Source organism: Doryrhamphus excisus, linkage group LG4 (genome assembly GCF_037039965.1).
Source record: "Doryrhamphus excisus strain RoL-2023G ecotype Guam linkage group LG4, RoL_Dexc_Guam_v1.1, whole genome shotgun sequence".
Lineage (NCBI taxonomy): Eukaryota > Metazoa > Chordata > Actinopteri > Syngnathiformes > Syngnathidae > Doryrhamphus > Doryrhamphus excisus.
In genome coordinates this window covers 5,744,003-5,766,008 of record NC_136360.1, presented here as the reverse complement: position 1 = coordinate 5,766,008, position 22,006 = coordinate 5,744,003, and the positions used below count along the sequence as shown (strand labels likewise).

Genomic DNA, 22,006 nt, shown 5'->3' with positions numbered 1-22,006 from the left:
GCGACCCTGTGCTGATCTTTTCCCCACCCACCCGGTGTGACTGTGGAGTCGAGGATCTGTTTCTTAAGGGGGGGGGGGGGCTGTCTGCATCCTGGGGTCACGACCATGCCACGGTGTGACAAAGTTACATCAATGTAAATTCCCACAAGCCGTGCAACCGTGTCCATTGTCCTACACTTAGCTGATAGCTATTGCTAATGGCAATGCTTGTATTCAGCCAAAACAAACTCTGTGTCTAGCTGTTTTTAGATTTTTGTCTGGACCACATGAGCGTGAAGACTATTTTTTTCACCTCATCTATTTGTGGAACACCTTGTTATGTTTTTTGGAAGAAATTCTGTGTTAAAAAAATGCTGCTTTTTAGGTTTTAGTGTATATTCAGTCTGGAAAGTCTGAAACTCTGCTGTACTTAATATTTGGGGTGTGTGTGCGTGTGGGGGTAAGAAGATGTTCATTGGAGCACACAGCTGGATAGTCAGAGGTTGTACTTGTGGTTAAAACAGGTTACTGTTGGATCGTGGGATAGTGTGGGTCAGCTCAAGTTCTTCCTTTTTGTGGTTCCCTGTGTGGTTCCGAATCTGCCAATTAGTTGCTGATTTTGTAAGTCCACTCGCTTCACTTTATAGCTGATAAATATTTGGCTAGTTTGTGTCAACTAGTATATTCTTCAAATGAGGTTCTCTTTTAAATTGTTGAAAGCATTTCCTCCAGGAAATATTTTGCCAAAGAAGCAAGCATTCTATGACCAAGTTCTACAGTAATATGATGTGTTTGCGCTTTTTTGCTGTTTATGCTTGATTGCAAATCATGCAGAGGAGGTCATCTGGTAAGTAAACAAGTAGGGACGTTCACATACTTTCTAATTAATAACTGTCATTAATTATCACTGTACATTTAGTTATTAACTATTGTTATTAATAACTTGCAAGAGGCGAGATGACTCCAATTTATTTTCTTATCTTGAGTTGTTCTGACTATTATTTTGTACAAGGTTTCCTCTGTTTCTCTCTTTTCCATAGATCTCCTTTGAATTGGCTGAGTACACGGCTAATGTTGATGGCGTGGGCACACTTCGTCTTTTGGATGCTATAAAGACGTGCGGTCTGACCAGCAGCGTCAGGTTTTATCAGGCCTCCACCAGTGAGTTGTATGGCAAAGTCCAGGAGATCCCACAGACGGAAACCACACCCTTTTATCCTCGCTCACCTTACGGTACTGTATTCATATGCAATGTAGAGCTGTGTGGAAATGGAGTCATGTGATGTATGTTTTGTTTTTTTCTGCTGATTAACTGGTTGACTATGGCAATGTTCAGGCAAAATTCAACAAAGATTGCTTAAAAAATGTGTGTATGTGTGTGGTTTCAGTAGAGAGGGTGTGTGTGAGAGAGAGACAGAGGATAGAGGTGGGCTTTAGTGTTTAGGCAGCTCTTTAGCTCACACACACCCTGAGGCTAAATGTCAAACTGAAGACTGTCATTCTCAGTTAAACAAAGACATCTTTGTATCCACACTACTCAGCACTCATTTTCATCACATTAATGTTCCAACGGTAAAAATAAGTGATGGGCGAGAGCTAGTGATGTTGTTGATATGGAATTTAAATGACACTTTGCTATCTTTACTTTGCAGAAGTCTATTTCTGCATTTGCATACCATACATAATTGCATGTAAAGTAAAATAAAAAAAATATCTTTAAGGTGCTGCTAAATTGTATGCCTACTGGATTGTGGTGAACTTCAGAGAGGCCTACAACATGTTTGCTGTCAATGGGATCCTCTTTAACCACGAGAGTCCAAGGAGAGGTGAGTGCATCTGTCCCAGCACTAGGGACTTTGTAAAATAGTTTTTGCAAAAAATAACTTATAATACCTGCTGTTTAATACAAAATGCAAAATATTTGAATAAATGACATTATTTTTTCCCTATTATGATCTGCAAAGCCATGGTAAGTGTATTTTATATGTGACTTGCATTCAATACTTTGCATTCAATATGTGACCACATAGCATCTCAACCACTTTATTACCATTGCCATTCAAGCACATACTATACTTATATATCATAATAATATCACAATTATTGATGAATATATTTAGAATGTTCTGTGTATTGTCTGGCGACCAGTCGAGGGAGTACCCCGCCTTTCGGCTGAAGTCAGTTGGTAGGCTGCAGCAATACCCCCGCGACCCTAATGAGAATAAGCGACATATTGAAGATAATTAAGAAACAAAACCATATTAGCCCTATGCCATCATTGACACCCCCCCCACCCCCATTAATCAAACACGTTCTTTATTGTTTACAACATGCTGTATATCACTGCATTTTAGTCTGAATTGGCACCCATGGTACTGTGCCTCAGTAATAAACACCGTTTGGTAGTAAACTTTCCCAGTTCCCACACCTATCTTTTAGTGGTAATCCATTAGGTTTTATTGGCTGACCCCTTGACTTTGGCTGGGGTCGCGGTCAGGGCGTTCAACGGGGGATAAATCATAAACACCTGAACTGTTGACCTGGGTGCAGCACTCAAGATGCAGTCATGTGGTATTCATTTTGGGTCACGGTAGCATATAAATCAGGTTAAATCAGTGCCACAACCCTCAGGGCTCAGAGGGCAAATTAAAAAAGGGACCACAACCCGCATACCCATGTGTCACAATGTAATTGTAGTTATGGTTGCAAGAAAATAGTAATGACAATCTAGGCTGGAAGTAATAAGATAAGACAAGACATAAGATATGCATTTATGGTAAATGCTAAATATTTAAATTTCTTTTTTATATATTTGAAATTGACCTCAGTGCTGTCAACATATTCCAGATCTTTCTTATGTGCCAGTTGTTTCTTACCATAATCAATGCAATATACAATATTTTAGTTGTTAATTTCCCTATTCGTATTTATTAACCATATCACGTCATCTACTGATCATTATGTCATGTATTCCAATCAACACTGTATTGGCCATGCAGTATGTTTCCTTGTGCAAGGCTTGACTGCAAGTTAACAGCTAAATGTCCTCCAATAAAAAAAAAAACAAGGTTGGTCTTTACTTAAGAAATATCAATATAACATCAGTATGGATATAATATACAGAAATATTATCGTGCATATGACAAAAGTTTGTATGTTTGTATGTTATAGATACTAGTTTAAGCACAGCAACTACAATCTCCTAACTAGACATAATTTGTATCCTTAATAAAACGCTACTGTTTATCATGTAATTGTAATTGCACATTACTTACAGACATATATTCTCTTAAGGCATGATGCTATTCCTCATTCAGTTTCTGTTTCTGTCAACAAAATCATGGAAAGGAATCAAATAATAATTTTCCCCACAGTATGGATTTATTCATTTCCGCTCCATGCTTCCCATTTTCTTTGCAGTCAGCCTTTTGTGTAGGAATTTGGTTTAGTCATGCCCTCTATTCTCAGCGCTCAGACTGTTGTTGCAGTTAAGCAGGAAATCTCTGCTATGATGTGGTATGAGGTCTCTTAGCAGTTTTGCACAAGCAAATCCAAATGCTGTTGCTTATACTAGCTGTGCTTTCCAGCAATTTCCCCGGGCCCAGGTTATCACTGCCATGCCGATTGTGTACTTGGTTCTCCATTATGGCCTCCTTGGAAGTTCATTAGATGAGTTCTAGACAGCCACAATAATTGCATAACAATTTAATTACTTCAACAATTACTGTGTATTATGTGAACTGGTTGTTCTTCTACTGACTGAGTATTGGCAAGATTAGGTAAACGTTAACCTACTTCCCTCATTCCTACACACAGAGAAAGCTGTGATGTTGTTATGATGCCCGTGGATGTCATACATAGAAACCCTAAACTATGTGTTCTTCCACCAACAAGAAACATATTAACTGTGTTCAAAATAATATAGTATAATCATCCTAACCTAGTCACGGCTGACATGTATTTCACTGCCCTCAGCTCTGCGTTTTAGTACCATGTTTGGTCATTTTGTTTACATTTCTGACAACTTATAATTATTATTAACGGAAGTGGAACAAAGAAGTAGACTTTGACTGGCTGTTTTCAGATATTTTCACCATGTTTGAGCAAGTAAATATGCTCACAGCTGATCACTGTAATCGGCCCGAGTGAGGAGCAAACCCCCATTTTCATCTTAACAGGATGCACCTTCTGTCCTTCTTTGAAATCTATATTAATATACACACTCTTTACAGTATCTTGCAGTATCTGTAACTAATACTAGCAGAACCGTGTATCCAGCTGATCTTACTGTTTTCACTAACAACTGACTGTTCCACCAATAAACCGGCAAATTCCATTGTTCTGCATTGGAGGATTCAGATTGCACAGTCTGGAAGAAAATTAACAAAGTGGAAATCCAGCATGAAACAAAACAAACAGATGTGTGCATTTGCTGGACATTTATCACCCATGTTACCCTCCTTTTGTTTTGCATTACCGTTTTCCCCATAAAAACTCTCAGACTGACTCTGGAGAGGGGGATAAGTATGACCAGGCTATAAAATAGGCCCCATATTGCTGTGAGAGATGAGACAGCGCTCAATACTAAATATATATATATTTTGGCTAGAGTGATGTGCCATAACTCCTGTGCAAACAACAATTCAATGCGTCTTTGTTGGCTGTTAATGAACATACACACCAAATCAAATCCCTGCTAAAAGTGATTTGACAAAACAACATGATAACCACCCTGTTTCGTGATCTGTCTTTAATTTGTATTATGAGCATGTTCACATCATTTTTTTCTGTAAATTGGATCAGACTTGTGGTATATCCATCATTGGTACCATTCACCACTTCCAGTTATAGGCTAATATTCAGGTTTATTTTGTTTAGGTCAGTTCATTTTTACGCCCACGGAGGTCTGTGGTTTTTATTTCGCTTTAATACACTGTTATGTTAGGAGCAAATGCATTTTTGAGGGATGTTGATACAGCACATATAATATAACTGCTAAATTTAGTGATGCCCTTTCAAACACAGCTGTTCACTTTCTGGAGTTTTTTTTCCCCCAATTTTTTCCCATCTCACAAAAGCATGTGCAAAATACTTTTTTTAAAAACTAGAAGTTATTGAAACACATGTGAATGACTTGGTCATGGGGTTGTAGTATGATGCAACTCAGTACAACACGTTTTTTATTGACATCTGCCTTTTATGGTAGGAGGGCAGTGTGATTCTGGGCCAGGACTCAGTCAGGAAGGACATCTGGCGTAAAAAGTAAGCCAAAACTATGAATGCGTTTGAATCGTGGCGACACCTCACAGGGAAAAGCGAAAGTGGGAAAAAAAAAAAATCAGTGTCTCGATGAAAACCTCAAATGAACTGCAGCCGGGTAAAAAGTGTCTTCTGACAATTCAGGGACATGATGATGAGATTCCACTCTTTCCACCATCTTGTGTAACATCCCTCAGTTTATCAATCAGGCGTGTCACAAGATTATAACACTTGAGTCTTCTCTCATCTCCATTGAGTTGTCAGAATCTGTTTGTTTTCCTGGTAACCAAGATACTTGTCGAGTAAGTGCTTGTTCTCAAGTGTGCCTGTTGGCTCCAGACTTGGCCGAACTTGGATACCTGCATAACGGCAAAGGAGATTGTATTTCCTTTTGGAGCATTATTTAAAATTTTGCAGAAATGTAAATATAATTTAATATTATTGTAGCAGTAATTTCATCTGATTGAGTGGAGATGCTCAAAGAAGTATATTTGACGCAAACCCTTTTCTCACATAAAAAGTTTGTGAACTTTCTGCATTTTTTTACAGTCACAAACAAATCTATTTTGTATATCTGCTACGTGCCACTGTTTTGCAGGTCACCGTATTGCTATGGTTGTTTTGTTTGAGGACATGTGAATAACCTAATAATTGGTTGGGTCACAACTGCTACAACTGCGATCAAACATTTGCGATAACTGTGAGTCCCTTACAGGGGCCGTGGAGGAATTTTGGCCCACTCATCTTTGTACAATTGTTGTAATTCAGCTACAAAGGCGCGTGAACCACCTTTTTAAGGTCATGCCACACCATCTCAATATAATTCAGGTTTGGACTTTGACTAGGGCTTTTACAAAGGGCCTTGTAGTTTTGGAATTTTTGTCCCATTTCTATTTGGTTGATAATCTGAGACATTTAAGTGTAAAAAAAAACATGCAAAAAGACACTTTTTCACACCAGACCCTATTCACATTGACAAACACATAATGACAATACTATACACACAAAAAATGTAGTGGTTGCTATTTTTCGGTATCATTTACATACACATTGCATCATGGTTACACCCAAGCCTCCAGGTGAGAATTCTTGTCCACATGCATGTACACCATCATCGCTTCGCTTTTGATGGGCATTCTTGTTTGCCCTCATTCCGCTACTTTGACTCAGCTCAGCTGTGCCAGTGAAGCAAATGAAGCCACTTCTATTTGTCTGTCGAAAATACAAAAGCAGAAAAGACAGAGAACAAAAAAAAAGTTATTTTCTGGCACGGGTGTTCCTGGCATGGGTTTTGCTGTCTGCCTTATTTTCATGGTCCATGGTTTTATTGTACTTTCTGCCAAGATGTGGGTAAAGTGACATGGCCACCTCTGCCTTGTTTGGCCTCAAAATCTTGTGTATGCCCAACCTTCTCCCTTCCCAGACTTCATCCTGACTGTCCTGAGTGCTGCTGCCAGTACAGGAAACACAATAACACAGTGGCTAGCAACAGAGCACGCTTTGTCCACCAGGCAGGCAAATATATTCAGTAAAGCTCTGGTCCATGCTGTACCAATTAGAGAAACAAGGGAGTAGTGCCATTCCAAACATACTGTACAGTAGGTGTGACCTTTATGTAGACCAGGTGTGTCGGGGGTAAATAAATTACTGATTAATGATTGTGGTACTGTACTACTATACCAGTATATCTTATGCCATTCTACATTTAACCTCCAAACCTATAGCATAAAAACCTACAGGCTGTGTGAGAAATACTGTGTGGTAGTTAAACACCATTGATCAAAAAAATCAAACTTGGGACATAAAATGCACGATAGTGTCAAACTTAAATATTGAAAACATGACGACAAGGGAGACAAACTAACTGCTGCCAAGACACAACAGTCTGTATTTTTGTAAATACTTGTGCCTAACTTTCTGTTTCTTCTCAGCTTGCAGATCTGTCATAATTCAGTGAAATAATTACTACAAATTTGGAGCATTTGCATGATTGGGTTCATGCGATATTCCTGAGGCTAAATGGAGGCCCTGCTCTATGTCAGAGTAACAGCGACCCTGTATCGAGTTATAGCTGTACTAGTATTATGGCCGGGATGGGTGCAGTAAAAAAAAAAGTCACGAAAGCAACAGTCATCTAACATATGATGAGTTTAAAAACAGTATGTCTGAGCCTTTAAGATGTCTCTAAGTGGTTCAGGATTAAGGTAGATTAATGTACATCAAAAGTGTTTATGGAATTAAACTAGATCACTCTTAAATGAATACGCTTCCAACTATTTCCACATATCAGGGTGATTATTTTTGCCATTTAAGCACAAAACGGAACAACCAAGCCAGCTCTAATACACTCTTTCAACTAAGAGAGTGTGTTAGTCGACCTGACACCCTAATATTTGGGTTTCATTTTCAGCTTGCTAATGTCTTATTTTGCTTGGAAAACTGCATCGTTTATTAGCAGACTCTCCACAGCAGTTTTCTTACCACAGCTTGAGTAGAGAACATGACACCGGCCCTGAGTGTTCCGCCAAAACACCCAGGCCTTTGGTGATAGAAATTATGAGCCATTTGGTTTCCCACAAATACTATCTAGCCATGTGTGTTGGTTCTGAATATGAACAGTGTCCATTTCAGAAGAATTGCATCAGGTGTCATGTGGTTCTGAAAAGGACACTGCATTGGAAAAAACCCTGGTGGTCTTGTTGAATTTGGGGGCATGCATTGGGAATCCCCTGGGGTTCTTTGGTGTGAAATACTCTCGGTTTGATATTTCACTTGGCATGTTACACTAAGACCTTCAATTACAGGAGAAAATTATCAAGTTTGACTCTAAAATGAACTAATAATCTAAAACATAATAAACTGACCTAATGTGAATTAAGACTGGTTGTTTTGATTTTATTTTGGAGTGTGTGACTGGATTGTTGGATCTCCTACCCCATTTAAATGAGCCACCATCTTAGAGGCGTATTTGTCACGTCAAGCTTAACTTTATTTATTATGAGAATATGACACATGTTTTTTTTATTTTATTTAGGGTCGAATTTTGTGACACGAAAGATCAGCCGCTCTGTTGCAAAGATTCACCTTGGCCAGCTGGAGAGCTTCAGGCTGGGCAACCTGGATTCAAAGAGGGATTGGGGGCATGCCAAAGACTATGTGGAGGTAAAACACTATTGATAAAACATACCACTTCAAAGACTACAAACATATACACAAAGCCCCCTTTTCACTAGTTGCATGTGTCAGGTGTTTGTCTCCCGATCCCCAATACGCCTGTGACTATGTCAAAGTATTCCTTAGCAAGATACAGAACCTTCAGTTGCTCCTGATGCTGCACCATCAGCAGTTTAATGAGGTAACAGTGTCAAAGCACTTTGAATTGCCTTGAAGGTAGAAAAAATATTGTAAAAATTGAAAATTGTTCAATAACTGGTAAATTTAGTAGACAACAAAAGGCACTACATGAATATCATTTTAAAGGCTATTCAAATATCACTGTCACAACTATTCAGATGATTTCAATCAGAGAAGCCCAGAAAGACCACTGGCATATAGTAATAACTATTGTTCCTAAGTTGCAACTATGTTTAGTCTTTAGTAGTAATTTGAGTAGTAATTTGATGCTAATCGTCTTTTGATTCAAAGATGATCAACCTAACCTGCAAGCTCCTGTAAATAGTTAAGTGTGAAATAAACAAGCAAGCAACCCACTTTTTTTAGCTTTGACGACAAACCAACATAATATCTGAATATTTTGACTAGAATGACTCACCCCAGTCCAACATTCTCCTGATGTTTTTGCTGTCTCAAACTCCCAAATGTCTCACAGGAGTAATTCCACTTTGTCGTAGGTCTTGACCTTGGAAAGCGGAAGGTGGCGGTCTGATGCAAATGCGTTCTTTCTTGTATAGATTGGTGTGTCACGTGTTTCCCTCTGTGTTCACAGCGCCACACGTAGGTGTGCCTTGTGTATTACATTGTTTTCACCCAGGGATTGGTTCCCATCGGGATGCAACTATTTACTAACAAACATTGTGGACAGAATTACCAAAAGGAAAAAAAAATCTCAGGAGAGTTCTCGTGTGGACAAGGCCTGCAGAACATTTTGGTAATAAAAGTCACAGCAGTCACATGCTATAACCCATTTTCCCTTGCTATCTATCCATCACTGTACTGTGGCACAATGAACTTTGCCGTATGGTCCAAGTGCTCTTTATTGCCACTGTGCTATTTGTGACATTCTATGAATGCTATGAATTGCTGCCAGAATAAAACTAGAGATACTATAAGGAGAGGCTGCATGCTGTGAGGCCATACAATACACTGTGATTTCCTACAACTCAGCCAAGGCTGACATCCTTCTCAGGCTTCCACTAGGCTTCCTTGAACACCCTCAAAAGAAAAATAGATTTGAAGGAAATGCCATGTCCTGCAGACGGTGACAGACATAGTGTTTTTATTGAAGTCATAGTGACAACAGCAAGCAGAGGAAAGAGGAAGATGGAAGTGACAATGAAACCAATCCATTTAGGATCAGACGGCGATCACTGTTTCGAATTGCGTGTTTCCACGATGTTTGCGTATAAGTTAAGGTGTGTGATTAAGTTGGGAATGTGTGTCTTGCGTTGGTGTGAAGATGAAAGGCTTAACGGGTTATCATGTCTAACAGAAGCATTTTGTTATGGGAGAAGTTGGTGGTGGTTGGTAGCAGGAAGCAGGTTTAACTACAGATCAGTGCGGGGTCATTGTTTTTTTGCGTGATAATAGTATCTTTAATTTATGTGACAATTGTGGGTCAGTCTCACTCCCTTTGTATCCACACTTAATTTTATATTATATTTTATATAGTCTTTTACAAGCACTTGGCAACTGATAAATTGTGGGCCTACCTGCCAACAAATGTAGTGTTTCTTTAAAGCCACTATGTTTTTGTGGTTAAACTTTGCTGGAACTGTATTTAATTTTGTAGTCTAATTTACATGTGTGCATCCTGCTCCATATAGCAGCACCCTGACTTGAGATGCTCCAGGTTTCCTGTGGGAACTGCTGACTTTCTAACTTTGGTAAATCAGGCAACTCCTCACTTCATGTATCCAGTTTCAGAAAGCAGCTTTTGGGAAGTCAAACAGAAGCCCAAGGTGCTGAGGTTAACTGAGGTGGATGTAGAAGAGAAACACAGGCCCAAAATTGTGGAACACTACACAAAGATGAACAACCTATCCTGGTGAAGGGGACTCTCATCATGATTCAATCTTGTTCTTTTCATCTCACTTTTGAAACAGTCATTTAGCCAGTATAAGCTCAAAGTTACCATGGCAAATCTAAATAACTGACAGTTTCTAAGCAGAACCATGTGTGTCTGTTTTCGGCTGGCAACTGCTTTTCTTCCCGTCCTCCCTTTCGTTCTCCTCACCCCACCCAAGACAGGGAAATAGTTTCTAATTGGCTATGGATGGATTGCGGGTGGCAGGAGGGGCGTGCTGTGTGTCTGCTTTAACAACGTCTGAAGGCGCTTGTCTGGCTGAGCATAATCTCAGCCATGTATCGGGTATCTATTTCAGTCAGGCACAGACTTGAAGCTCTTTTTCATTATTATTATTATTATTATTATTATTATTATTATTATTATTATTATTATTATTATTATTATTATTATTATAGAATGATGGAGTAGCTCAACATTTAGGTGGTGTGGCTCCATGGCTCTGCAGGCGGAAATGGAGTCAGTGCCACAGCAGACAAAATTGCGTTTGTAATGTTAGCCTGATGACCAGGCTAAAAGCTAGACCGTAACTCAGATACTAATTGTTCTATTGATCATTTTCATTAGCTGTGTGTATTATTCATTTCAAATCCAATTTCCAATTATAATATATAACTGTGTATATATAGGGCTTAAACCTGGATTGTGCTTCAATGCATTTTTAATAATTACACTTAGGCCCACTTAGGTAATGATGTAATTCACACTTACATGTGGCACTGTAAATGAAACCATGAGACACACCGAAACAATAGAAAAAATAATGCCTGCGGACAAGGTCCATCGTCTTCTGCTTCCCCGGTTTGTCTCGACTTACTATGAAGTGGATTTACTTCTGCAAATCACTTTGGAGTATAAGACAAGTAAACAGCTGCTCAGTTCTGGTCATGCGATGGCAAAGGGGCGGTGATGTAAATGTACATTTCTGTAAATGTATTTGTCCATACAGCAACAAGAAGACATCATTATCAGATTTTGCCACCCTAAAAACTGTTTCTCCAAAATACTGTTTCACAATGTGGTTGAAGGACTGAAAATGTCAAAAAAAAAAATCCCAACTGTCCCTTTAAAACATGATGACATCGCTCCTTCTAAAAAAAAGACTCAAGTAATTGTACAAGAAATTAAAATTTAACTTGTACTTATCCTGTTGAATTTGTTTATCGTTCAACAGTTATGGTTAAAAATTCGACAAATTAGCCAATCGCTGTTCCAAACAGTGCCTGTCACAGGTAATTGGTGAGAGTGATGAATCATTAATTACTTTTTGACTCTGGGGTGAAAATTTTAAAATTTTATGAAATACAGTTTGGGACTTGTATCCCCCCAAAATTGCAAAAAGCAGTGCAAAATTAATCTTGAATTTGGCTGTCATGTGTCTTGTGACTTGCTTGAAAATGCTTAATTTGCTTAAATATGCATATTTTCTGATGAATGGCTGTCGTCAACCATGAAACAGTGATCATTTATTAGTTAATACATTTTTTAAAAACTACAATAAAGTGAGAGGTTGATGTGTGAACTGCACAGCCAGCGATGACGGGAAATGTTAATAGGTTTTTTTTTTTTTTCTTCAGGGCATTGTAACGGATGTTGCACCTTATTTGACCTCAGTTTGTCCTGTTTTCAGATGTTTGTGCTTGAGGTGATACAACTTGATAAATGATGAAATGGTGTAATGACATTTGTCGGTGTGTGAATGTGAGTGACTGCTATTTTGGAATGGCAGGAGGCATGTGGAAGAAAGACCACTTGGTACTCTCTTGACTGGTACTTTCATGACTCAAGGGAAAGGACCATGTAAGTGTTTGTTTACGTCTGTGGGCCAAAGAGGACAGACGGTGGTCAGCGACTAAACAGGAGAACCCGCACACTATAATGAGAGCTAATTAGTGTGTGCGTGTGTTTTCTAACCAGAAACAAAGTGATGAATGAAGAAGCATGTTTTCACTTTCTGTTTACATCCAATGTTCACAAATGCAATGAATTGTGCTCAGCGCAGTTGCTTTCTTTGTCGCTGGCCAAGCCAGCACAACCTCAACGTATAGACTCTTGGAGATTGGGAAAGACACATTTGAACATGTCTGTTCTGTTCTTAAGTTTCAAAGTGGCATCATAGTGATACCAGTGTGATACAACTGATTTAGTTTCTGATCCGAGGCTGAGAAAAATTCCGGTTAATATTCTAGTTTGTTTTTTACTTTTTACATTTTTACATTTACCAGCATAGAATGTGTCCTTTTGTGATAGCCAATAAAATGTCTGCTAATTAAATTGAAAAAATTGTTCAATTGATTGATGTAATACATCATTGGCTAATATTACCAAGTACTGTAGCTTGTAGCTTTTTACTTGGTGTTGGATCATCAAAATATGTGCTCAGCCACAACGACAATAACCCCCAAACGCTACATATCATATTGAGACAGAAATTTTAACTCTCAGTGGGCATTTAAAATTGTTTCTGTTCGTAGATTGCAGCAGAGACCCCCCCCCCACCCCACCCACCAACAGCTCTGTACTCCAGTATACTGTCTATTTTATACTATTATGCTAATTTTTAAATATTAGTGGGGCTATCACAAGAATTGACACTCTTTTTTTTGGAAATATCTTGCAAAGACCAAGTTTCTTTGGTTGTTTCGTTCTTGTTTTCAGTTGCAGCTATACAGTTCAAGGCTTTCAATGTGTTTAAAAAACAGTTGTCCTTTGCTACGAACATTGCTCACTCACTATATACACACACACACACACACACACACATATATATATATATATATATATATATATATTGCTGCTGATTTAACAACTTTTCTCTCAGTGGATGTGCTAAGTTTTTGACTTCTTACTTTGCTCTCCTGCATCACTTGGTTTGAAACATGTTTTTTTTAGTTAGCAGCTACGAAGTTAACATGGTAGCTTCCGTTTATTAATATTGAATCCAAGCTTGCAGAAATTCACTGGCTGGGATTTGGAACCAATTAACCTCAGTAAATGAGGAACAACTGTCTACGGTTGATGGCAAGTAATTGACACAGTGCAACAATACCACCCCCCGGTCAAAGCACTGTGGTTATAATTTGTATATTTGTTGTATTTTATTCATAGTTGGTCTCCATCACTGTGTCTGTTCTATCTGAGACTTGGTTCTCCCTGCCCACAAGCTTTGACTTTATGCCCAGTTCGCGTTTCAAAATAATTTTCTTAGAAGCAATGCATTTTTGGTCATCGGTTTCCAAAATAGAACCCATCTGCCCTATGTTTCAGCTGTGACTGTTTTGTTCACTGCGTCAAACCCCTGACATGTTACTTCTGCCATTATTGTTAGTTTCATATTTGCTTTGAATTGTGAGTATATTTTACTGTGTTCTGTTGCAGAGTATTGTGTGAAGTAAATGGCAAAGACAATAGAAACGTCTTTACAATATGTCTTATTATAATTATAATAGATCAATATATATATAGATTATAATATAATGAGATAAGACAGACAAATATATTGTTTTCACAATATATTGGGGTCTGGCGTGACATTCTAGGTAAAATAAGAATTGCAGCTGACAATTTTACCATATCAACCAAGTGCCAAATGTAACTTATGTCAATGAACTAATAATGGATGCTCCTTGTTTTCAATTCTGCGTGGTAGAGATTGTGTCATAGTTTTGCTTCACTGCACTGCAGCAATTTGCTTGCTTTGTCCTGTATCGCTTTAGCCAGTTTGTCACCATCTATCTTCATTATGCTTCAGTTATTGGCTATAATTATGATCGTTTTTGTTCTCCATGAAAAATCCTGTTATGTTGACTCAGCTCTGGCTTGGACCATAATTCAGCCCATTGGTCTTGCCATCCAGCAACTGCCAGTGTCTTCATCCCACGAACGAAAGCATGGAAAGGTTAAAAGGTGTGGGCAGCACGGGATGCAATGCAGAGGTCAGAGCTCCTGTGAGAAGCATTGCAGACTTGATCTCAGACTGCTAGGATGCACTTCTGCATGGGAATACACTAACAAATGTACCAAAAGATTTTTCAATACGTGTGTGTGTTTACACATAATAGAAGGTCGGAGGGGGAGTGCTTGGGGTTTTTTGCTGGAAATGTTAACAACTGTATGATTCCGGAAACTAGGAATGCATGCACAAACCAATTTCAGATGATTTAACAAGAATGGCACAGCTACATCTTATTGAGTCCTTATTAGAAATTTGTATTTGTATTTCAAAGGTGATTTGAATTTTCTGGAATGGTGGTCAGCTGCACGGTTCGAGTCCCCCCTTGGGCATCTCTGTGTGAGGAATTTGCACGTTTTCCCCATGCATGGGTTTTCTCCGGGTACTCCGGAACAGCGATTGGTTCTCCGCGTTAATTGGAGACTCCAAATTGTCCATAGGTATGAATGCGAGTGTGAATGGTTGTTTGTCTATAGGTGCCCTGTGATTGGCTGGCGAAAAGTCCAGGGTGTACCCCGCCTCTCACCCGAAGACAGCTGGGATAGGCTCCAGCACCCCCGCGACCCTCGTGAGGATAAGCGGTATAGAAGATGGATGGAATGGTGGTCTTAAATTTTTTGATCAGCTGATGAACAGCCTGTTTCAAAATTGGTTGGTAACCAATTTTTCTGTGTCTTTCCCATTTCCTTTGCAGTTTGAAGCTTTGCTTAGAAACTCCTTAAGATCCAAAATGTAAATTCTTAAATTCTGAAAAAAACTTTTCAGCCGGTCTTAAAATTTTGATTAGGAGTGTATTTATTTATTCTTGCCTGTTGTGAATGAGCGTGTGTGCAGATGTGCGTGTGCTTGTCTGTGTGAACTCATGCGTGTGGATTGCATGCCTGTGCAGTGTTGACCAAACTCAATCGAATCCTTAGTGGTGAAAGCAGGTTTGTGAGTTGTGACAGAATTGCAACTCCTTTACCAACAGTCTTGTCTGTCTTAGTATTAGCACCACTCTTCCCCTATGCTCCACTTTGCAACAGTCAGAAATGAAGACAAGTTGCCAGCCAAAAAGCATGTCAACACGTATTCATAACGAATCTCAAAGCACAAACATCTTTGTCTGCATTTGTTCAAGTTGTGAACTTTGACAATCATCTTTTTTTTCATGCTTTGTTTTAATTTTTCAGTATCACACTACATACAGTATGTAGAGCTTATGCATACTGACATCTAAAAAGCTTTTGTTGCATTCCACATACGAGCTGCATGCCCAGCTCTACCTGTATGTGTCTGCAGCACAAGTCATATGATTGAAAGATATGTCATTTTGCCCATTTGAAAACAGTTATAATATACATTATGGAAACAAGGTTATACATATGTCATGTGTATATGGATATATATCTGATATGTATCCAATACTACTGCATGTTTGAATGTATGAGTCATATATATCCATCCTATATAGTATGTCATTGAAAGGCATGTTTTGTCGTGAGAGAGTTGGGAAAAAGTAAGTTCAAAAGCTCAAAAGTTCCTTCTGATAAAAATCAGTGTCAGTGAAGCGGCTCACAGCAATGTCCTTCTTACGTACTTGGTCATCTCATACTTTACTCACTTGACGAGGTTTTATGTCATGGGTTCATTGTATATTATAAATATGTTTATCGTAGATTTTCTTTCTTGTCGATGCATTTGGTTTATTGTGCTTTGAATCTTGCTTACTGCTGTCAATCTAATCTAATGTAATCAAAGATATTTTATATGACATCCCAATTTTGTTTACACAATTAGACAGTATGTGGTGACGATCTGGAAGCAAGAACAATTGTCACTTATCCTTATTTCACTCAGAATTTGCACAATGTCAATGGTCGTCGTCAAAACGCTCATTTGCATTAACAAGAGGTAAAACACACACTCAAGAACACGCTCATACAGCCTGAGTTGTTTTCACACTGTGGTATGAGTATGCTCTGCTAAACTGCTAGTAGCTAACCTCGCTACTTTTTGCTTCCTCCACTCTGTAATTACAGAGGTTTTTTTTTTTTGCCGTTTCGACTCGCGTTTGTGATGTCTGCCATGCAGGCAAATACATCCTCGTACAAACTCCCACTCACGATGACAGCATTTCATTCACATTATGTCAATTTCTGCAGGATTCCACGTTTAACATAAGATTCAATTTTTATTGGCTAATTTCATGATTTTGTTAACACAGAAATCATATGGCCTTCTCGTGTCCCTGAGCAAACCAGAATATTTAAAAGCTGCAACTGTCAAATATACTGTACATCTGAGAGGGAGGAAAGTCCACACTATAAAATGCAGCCAACGTGTCTCTTTATACACAATGTTATAGTACATTGACTATGAACAGAGTAAAATAAAATATATAAAAACATTTCCACTCAACTTTGTTTGAGCAATTTGAAATATCATCGTGCAAGTATCGATAGACTTCCCATTTTCTGAGTTCTTCAGCTCTTCCACCTACCTTTCCTCATCCCTCAGGTCAGGGGTGAGGGGTCAGAGGTTGCAAACTGTTTCTCTAGAAGAAGAGCTGGTGTTGGAGGTCTCTTTTTTTCAGCCACTAAATTCAGTCTGACAGTGGGGGGAGTTTTCTTCTCCTCCCCTCTTGCACATCTGGCTGCTCATTTGGAGAAACAACAAGAATGTTTTTATTTCCCAGGAGAAAAAAAGAACTCCAAAGTGAAACCACAGACTTAAAACACAGAGCGGCATCCTTGGCTCTCACACAGCCTGCTGTTGATGCTGACTTTTTTTTTCTGTCTTTGTTGCCCCCTGTCCTTTCTCCCTGTTATATACTTTCCTCATCCTATTTGTCACAACTCTCACAAACAATATACAGTACATCAGTATAATGAAGTAGTGTGTGGGCAATTTTATGACAAAACAAAACATATTTTTTCTTGCTTAAAGAGCATTTACAAATACAAGAGAATATAAATATAACATTTCACTTAATAATGAACAACCAATTGGTTCATATAGTTAACAGTCTTATTTCATTCACAATGTGCATAGGAACAAACTAAATGTCCACTCAGTGGTTGCACGTTTTGGAACAGGGGTGCTCACGCTGGTGACTCCCTTTGACTTAAGATAATTCACTTTAGGGAAAATAATTTTAATTTACTGTTAATTCCACAATATTTCGACTTCCTGTCATCAAAATGCTGTCAATTTCATTCATTTTCTACCGCTTATCCTCACAAGGCTCGCGGGGGTACTGGAACCTATCCCAGCTGTCTTTGGGCGAGAGTACACCCTGGACTGGTCGCCAGCCAATCACAGGGCAAATATAGACAGACAACCATTCACACTCACACTCACCTATGGACAATTTGGAGTCGCCAATTAACCTAGCATGTTTTTGGAATGTGGGAGGAAGCTGGAATCCCCGGAGAAAACCCACGCATGCACGGGGAGAACATGCAAGCGCCACACAGAGATGGCCGAGGGTGGAATTGAACTTGGGTCTCCAAGCTGTGAAGCCTGCGCGCTCATCACTTGCCAGCCATAATGCTGCACGGCATTGTAATTTTTCCAAATTTACATTTGCTTGAAGAATCCATTAATTTGTTTATGCCTTAAAGGGTAACTATTATGCTCATTTTTCAAACCTTTGTATTGTATTGTGGTATCCTATAGAGCATCACACACAATAACCCGCACAGAAAACTTGATAGATCTTGAAGAATCTGTACCTATTCCAGCTGTATTTCATTTGATTTGTGCTTCCTGTGAAAATGGTCTATTTTAATTTATTTAGCCTTCGGGGACGCCCACTCCGCTGTCATTGGTCACATGCTCAAAGTGCTTCCCAAGTATGAACCATATAAGCAAGTCTGCCCCCCTTTACCACGTCTTTTGATTATCTGAAACTTTGACATCGTTTAACAGTAGAATACAACATTCTAGCTACATTTATACTGTAAGTCAGAAAAGTGGAAAAAGCATAATAGGTCCCCTTTAAGTCCCACCCGCCCCCTGGTGCCATACCGATCTGTGAAAAGGATAACCTTGCACGGCCATACATCTTTTGTGTTGTATTCTTCCATGCGGAGACAAGGGGAATATTCCATAGTGCCCAGTTGTACATTGTGAGGGAAATATCATCCGTTGTGAGTAGAACTGAGGCACGCTAAGTTGTTGCCTTGCAGTTGGGGGGGAAAAAAAGCTGAGTCAAATGTTTTATTTTGGCACCTATTTTTGTAGATATAGAAAACTGACTTTGGAACCGTTAACACAATAATACTTTTTTTCTCGTGCCATCCATAAAAGTACAATCATATACACATTTCTTAAATTTAGTACATTTAGACACACTCTCTCCTAAAACATGGAACCTCTGCGATTGTGAACACAATGATACACCATTTGCACACACACACATGTACAGACAGCTGTGCTCTATTATAGCAATGTACAGTAGCCATCTCTCCGCCCAGCACCTCAAGCCCTTGCAGTGACTGTTATTGAAAATGGTGGGCTGCAGCAGGAATAACCCCCTGGCGGATTTACTATATGACACCGGTGCACACTTTTTTGAAAGAGTTCATGTCTACATGCAGAAGCACACACACACACATCAGGAGGCATGTGAGTGGATCAACCTACAAAGTCAGCGGTATCATGTCTACACCACTCAAAAGTCACAACACACTCTCATATATTTCCTAACAGCTTAAATCTGTATCCAAACCATGCTGAAAGTATCACCTAGATCCTTTTTTCCCAACTATAACCTCATCTGATTCTCATTTTTAGCTTTGTGAATTTAATATTGCAAAAATGTCTTAAATTTTAACTTGGCACAGTTTCCCATTTTCCCTGTCTATATGTGGATAGTTCCCTTGTCCTGGAAATATGCCAGGCATTTGCTCTGTGCATGGTCCCACTATTCCAATAAGAAAGAGACCAGAGGTTTGCACTGGGCAGTCTGGGCTTGCTTTGTTTGTGGGATACTTGAAGGGAGAACATGGGGATATGATTTACTTCTAGAAAAAAAAACACCTGCAATTCTGCACAGTGTGGTGCTTTAAAGCATCAGATACTTAGATTGAACTGACTTGTGCTTCTCTATCCCAAATTATTTCATAGGATGCTTTAATAAAGCTAAAGATATCCTAGGGAATTAGGGCGGGATGTTCAGGCATTAATGTCATTTCAAGATGTATGGACTGGCTCCAGTGATGCTGACAGATTAAAAACTGAAAGGATGCAGTAAAATCACTAGCAAAGCGTCCCGGGACGCACCATTTTTTTTTTTCATGAAAATCATGAACAACATTGTCAAGAACAATCCATCAAAATCTAAGTACCAGCAAAAGAAACCTTGTTGTCAGCAGTCCAGACGCTGTTTTAACCTTCAATCTGTTTGCCGCAGATGTTATGATGTGTACTATGTATTGTGACATGCAAGTTTACCCCCTACCAAAACACAAGCCAGTCACCAAGGTTTTCAATGATGACTCTCGATGTTGAAAACCTACCAACACTGGGATTTATCTGGTTTTCTGAGGCCTGCCTCCTGCTTTTATCCTTCTCCAACCTCCAATCCTATGTATGTGTTACTTTACCGAGCTATAGTATAACCTCCTAGAAATTATATTTTGACATAATGGCATGTATATAATAACTATAATAATTTGTTTACATAATACTAGGGCTGCTGCAACTAGTGATTATTTTCGCTAATTAATCTGAAGCAAGGCCACCAAGTTGACTTACCTCTAGGTCAAAACTCAGACCTAGACGCAAGTTTAATGCTGTATTAAAAATCGATTGATTGAGGAAAACCTGCACTAACTAACTGCAAAACCACAGCTCCTACAAAACCTGATGTTAATATTTACAGTATAAATGAAAATCCATAAAAAATATATACACACTGTACTGTACAAGGTTATGACCAAGCATACACATTCTTTTTTTTCACCATACTAGCAGGCTCTAAGCATGGCCTTTTCACCAAACTGGAAGTGTCCTTTTCGCACACTCATTAGCATTATATTAATGTAACACCAATAATTATTTATAGTCACAGAACCTGTTAACATACAAATATGGAGTTTCAATGTTCTGCCTCTGTTACATTTCAGTTTCTCTTCTCTTCCCTTTGGTTCAGCTTGGATTCACCTACTGTGTTTGTGGAGTAGTTTTGTTTTTTTATTTCCACTCAGCTTTACCGGAAACACTAGACACTATGTAACCAAGTGAAATGTTTTTTTTGACACCAGCTGTTCAATCAAGTGTCACAGTGACATTTGACCATGTGCTAGTGTCTTGATGCTATCACCTTTCAACAGGGACAGCATTCAAGTCTGATGCCCATTCTGGTCACACTTCACGCTCATTGTGTTGACACACCAGCAACTGTATGTGGTGATGACATGAAGCTATTGTCTTAAGTAAGGCCCCATCCACGCGAACACAGATATTTTAAATAAAGAGCTGTGTAAAAACAAAACATTGAGCCACACCAGTGGCATTTAAAAAAAAAAAAAAAATCTCTGTCCATTTAAGGACACATTGACACATTGATGTCATTTTACATTTTGGCCATTCAGAAGCCTGCAGGTAATAGTACAGCTAATGTTGCAAACAACACCACCTCAGGTGGGTCAAGGACCCTGCTCAAGGCAGGCTTTGACCGCCCAACAGGGCAAGTGGCGAAACTGATGTGCACCCACCACGGCCACCACTTCTGACTCACAGAGTGTCACACGTCATCCATAGCCTGACGTGACACTGCACACAACAAAAGTTCCTCCTGCACTAAAAGTGCTACAAAGTGTCTGCATGCTCCCAAATCCGTACTGAGGTGGTACTCATCCCCAAATTTTGCCCACATTTGCAAGTACAACGGGTTGGGACCGGGGCAATAGCCGCTGCCCAACAGATGATCACATCCACTCACTACACCCTGTGTCGCCCTCTAAATGCCACGGTAATCAATCATTTTTAAAGCGCCACCCCAGTGAGACATTTTTTGTGGAATGATTTGCAGGGTGCAAAACTTATATCAATCTCACAAACACAGGAAGTCCCACACGCAGCAGACATGCTTGTTCCGGATGCTCCAACGGGGGCAGAAATAATCAGCGTTATAAATTGGTATTGGCATATACCCATAGCGTGCTTTTTTACTGTTATCTGCCGATATGGGTACTAACACAGATTTGGACAGATTTGTAAACAAAGAAATATTGAGTTCAGCTAATAAAAAATTGAAGTAAAAAACAAGCATTGTATATGCTGTTGTTGAATAAACCCAGTATACCCAGAGCCTTCCTGCTGTGAGGTTAAATTGCTACACCCTTGCATCACTGTGAACCTGTCAGTCCCAAAGCATATGATGGAGGGGCGGTTAAGAAAAAGAGCCTCTTCCCTGTTCTTATGTTTTAGATGCGATGCCATCAACAAATTCCATGAATCAGCAGTCTTGTGCAAATTACATGCACCTGGACCGGGCTTGAGTGTGTGTATCATGTGTAAGCATGGATGATTGAATTTTCATTATGTGTTTTAGGCTTCAATTT

General features: G+C 39.2%; 1 protein-coding gene across 1 annotated transcript in view; it reads left to right on the top strand.

The window, feature by feature from the left end:
* gmds (GDP-mannose 4,6-dehydratase) overlaps positions 1–22,006 on the top strand; it is a 57,547-nt gene that overhangs the window by 8,808 nt on the left and 26,733 nt on the right. The window contains exons 5-7 of the mRNA XM_058073865.2: positions 1,020–1,212; positions 1,701–1,805; positions 8,273–8,400. Coding sequence (XP_057929848.1) covers positions 1,020–1,212; positions 1,701–1,805; positions 8,273–8,400 — 426 coding nt within the window. The remainder of the gene's footprint in view (positions 1–1,019; positions 1,213–1,700; positions 1,806–8,272; positions 8,401–22,006) is intronic.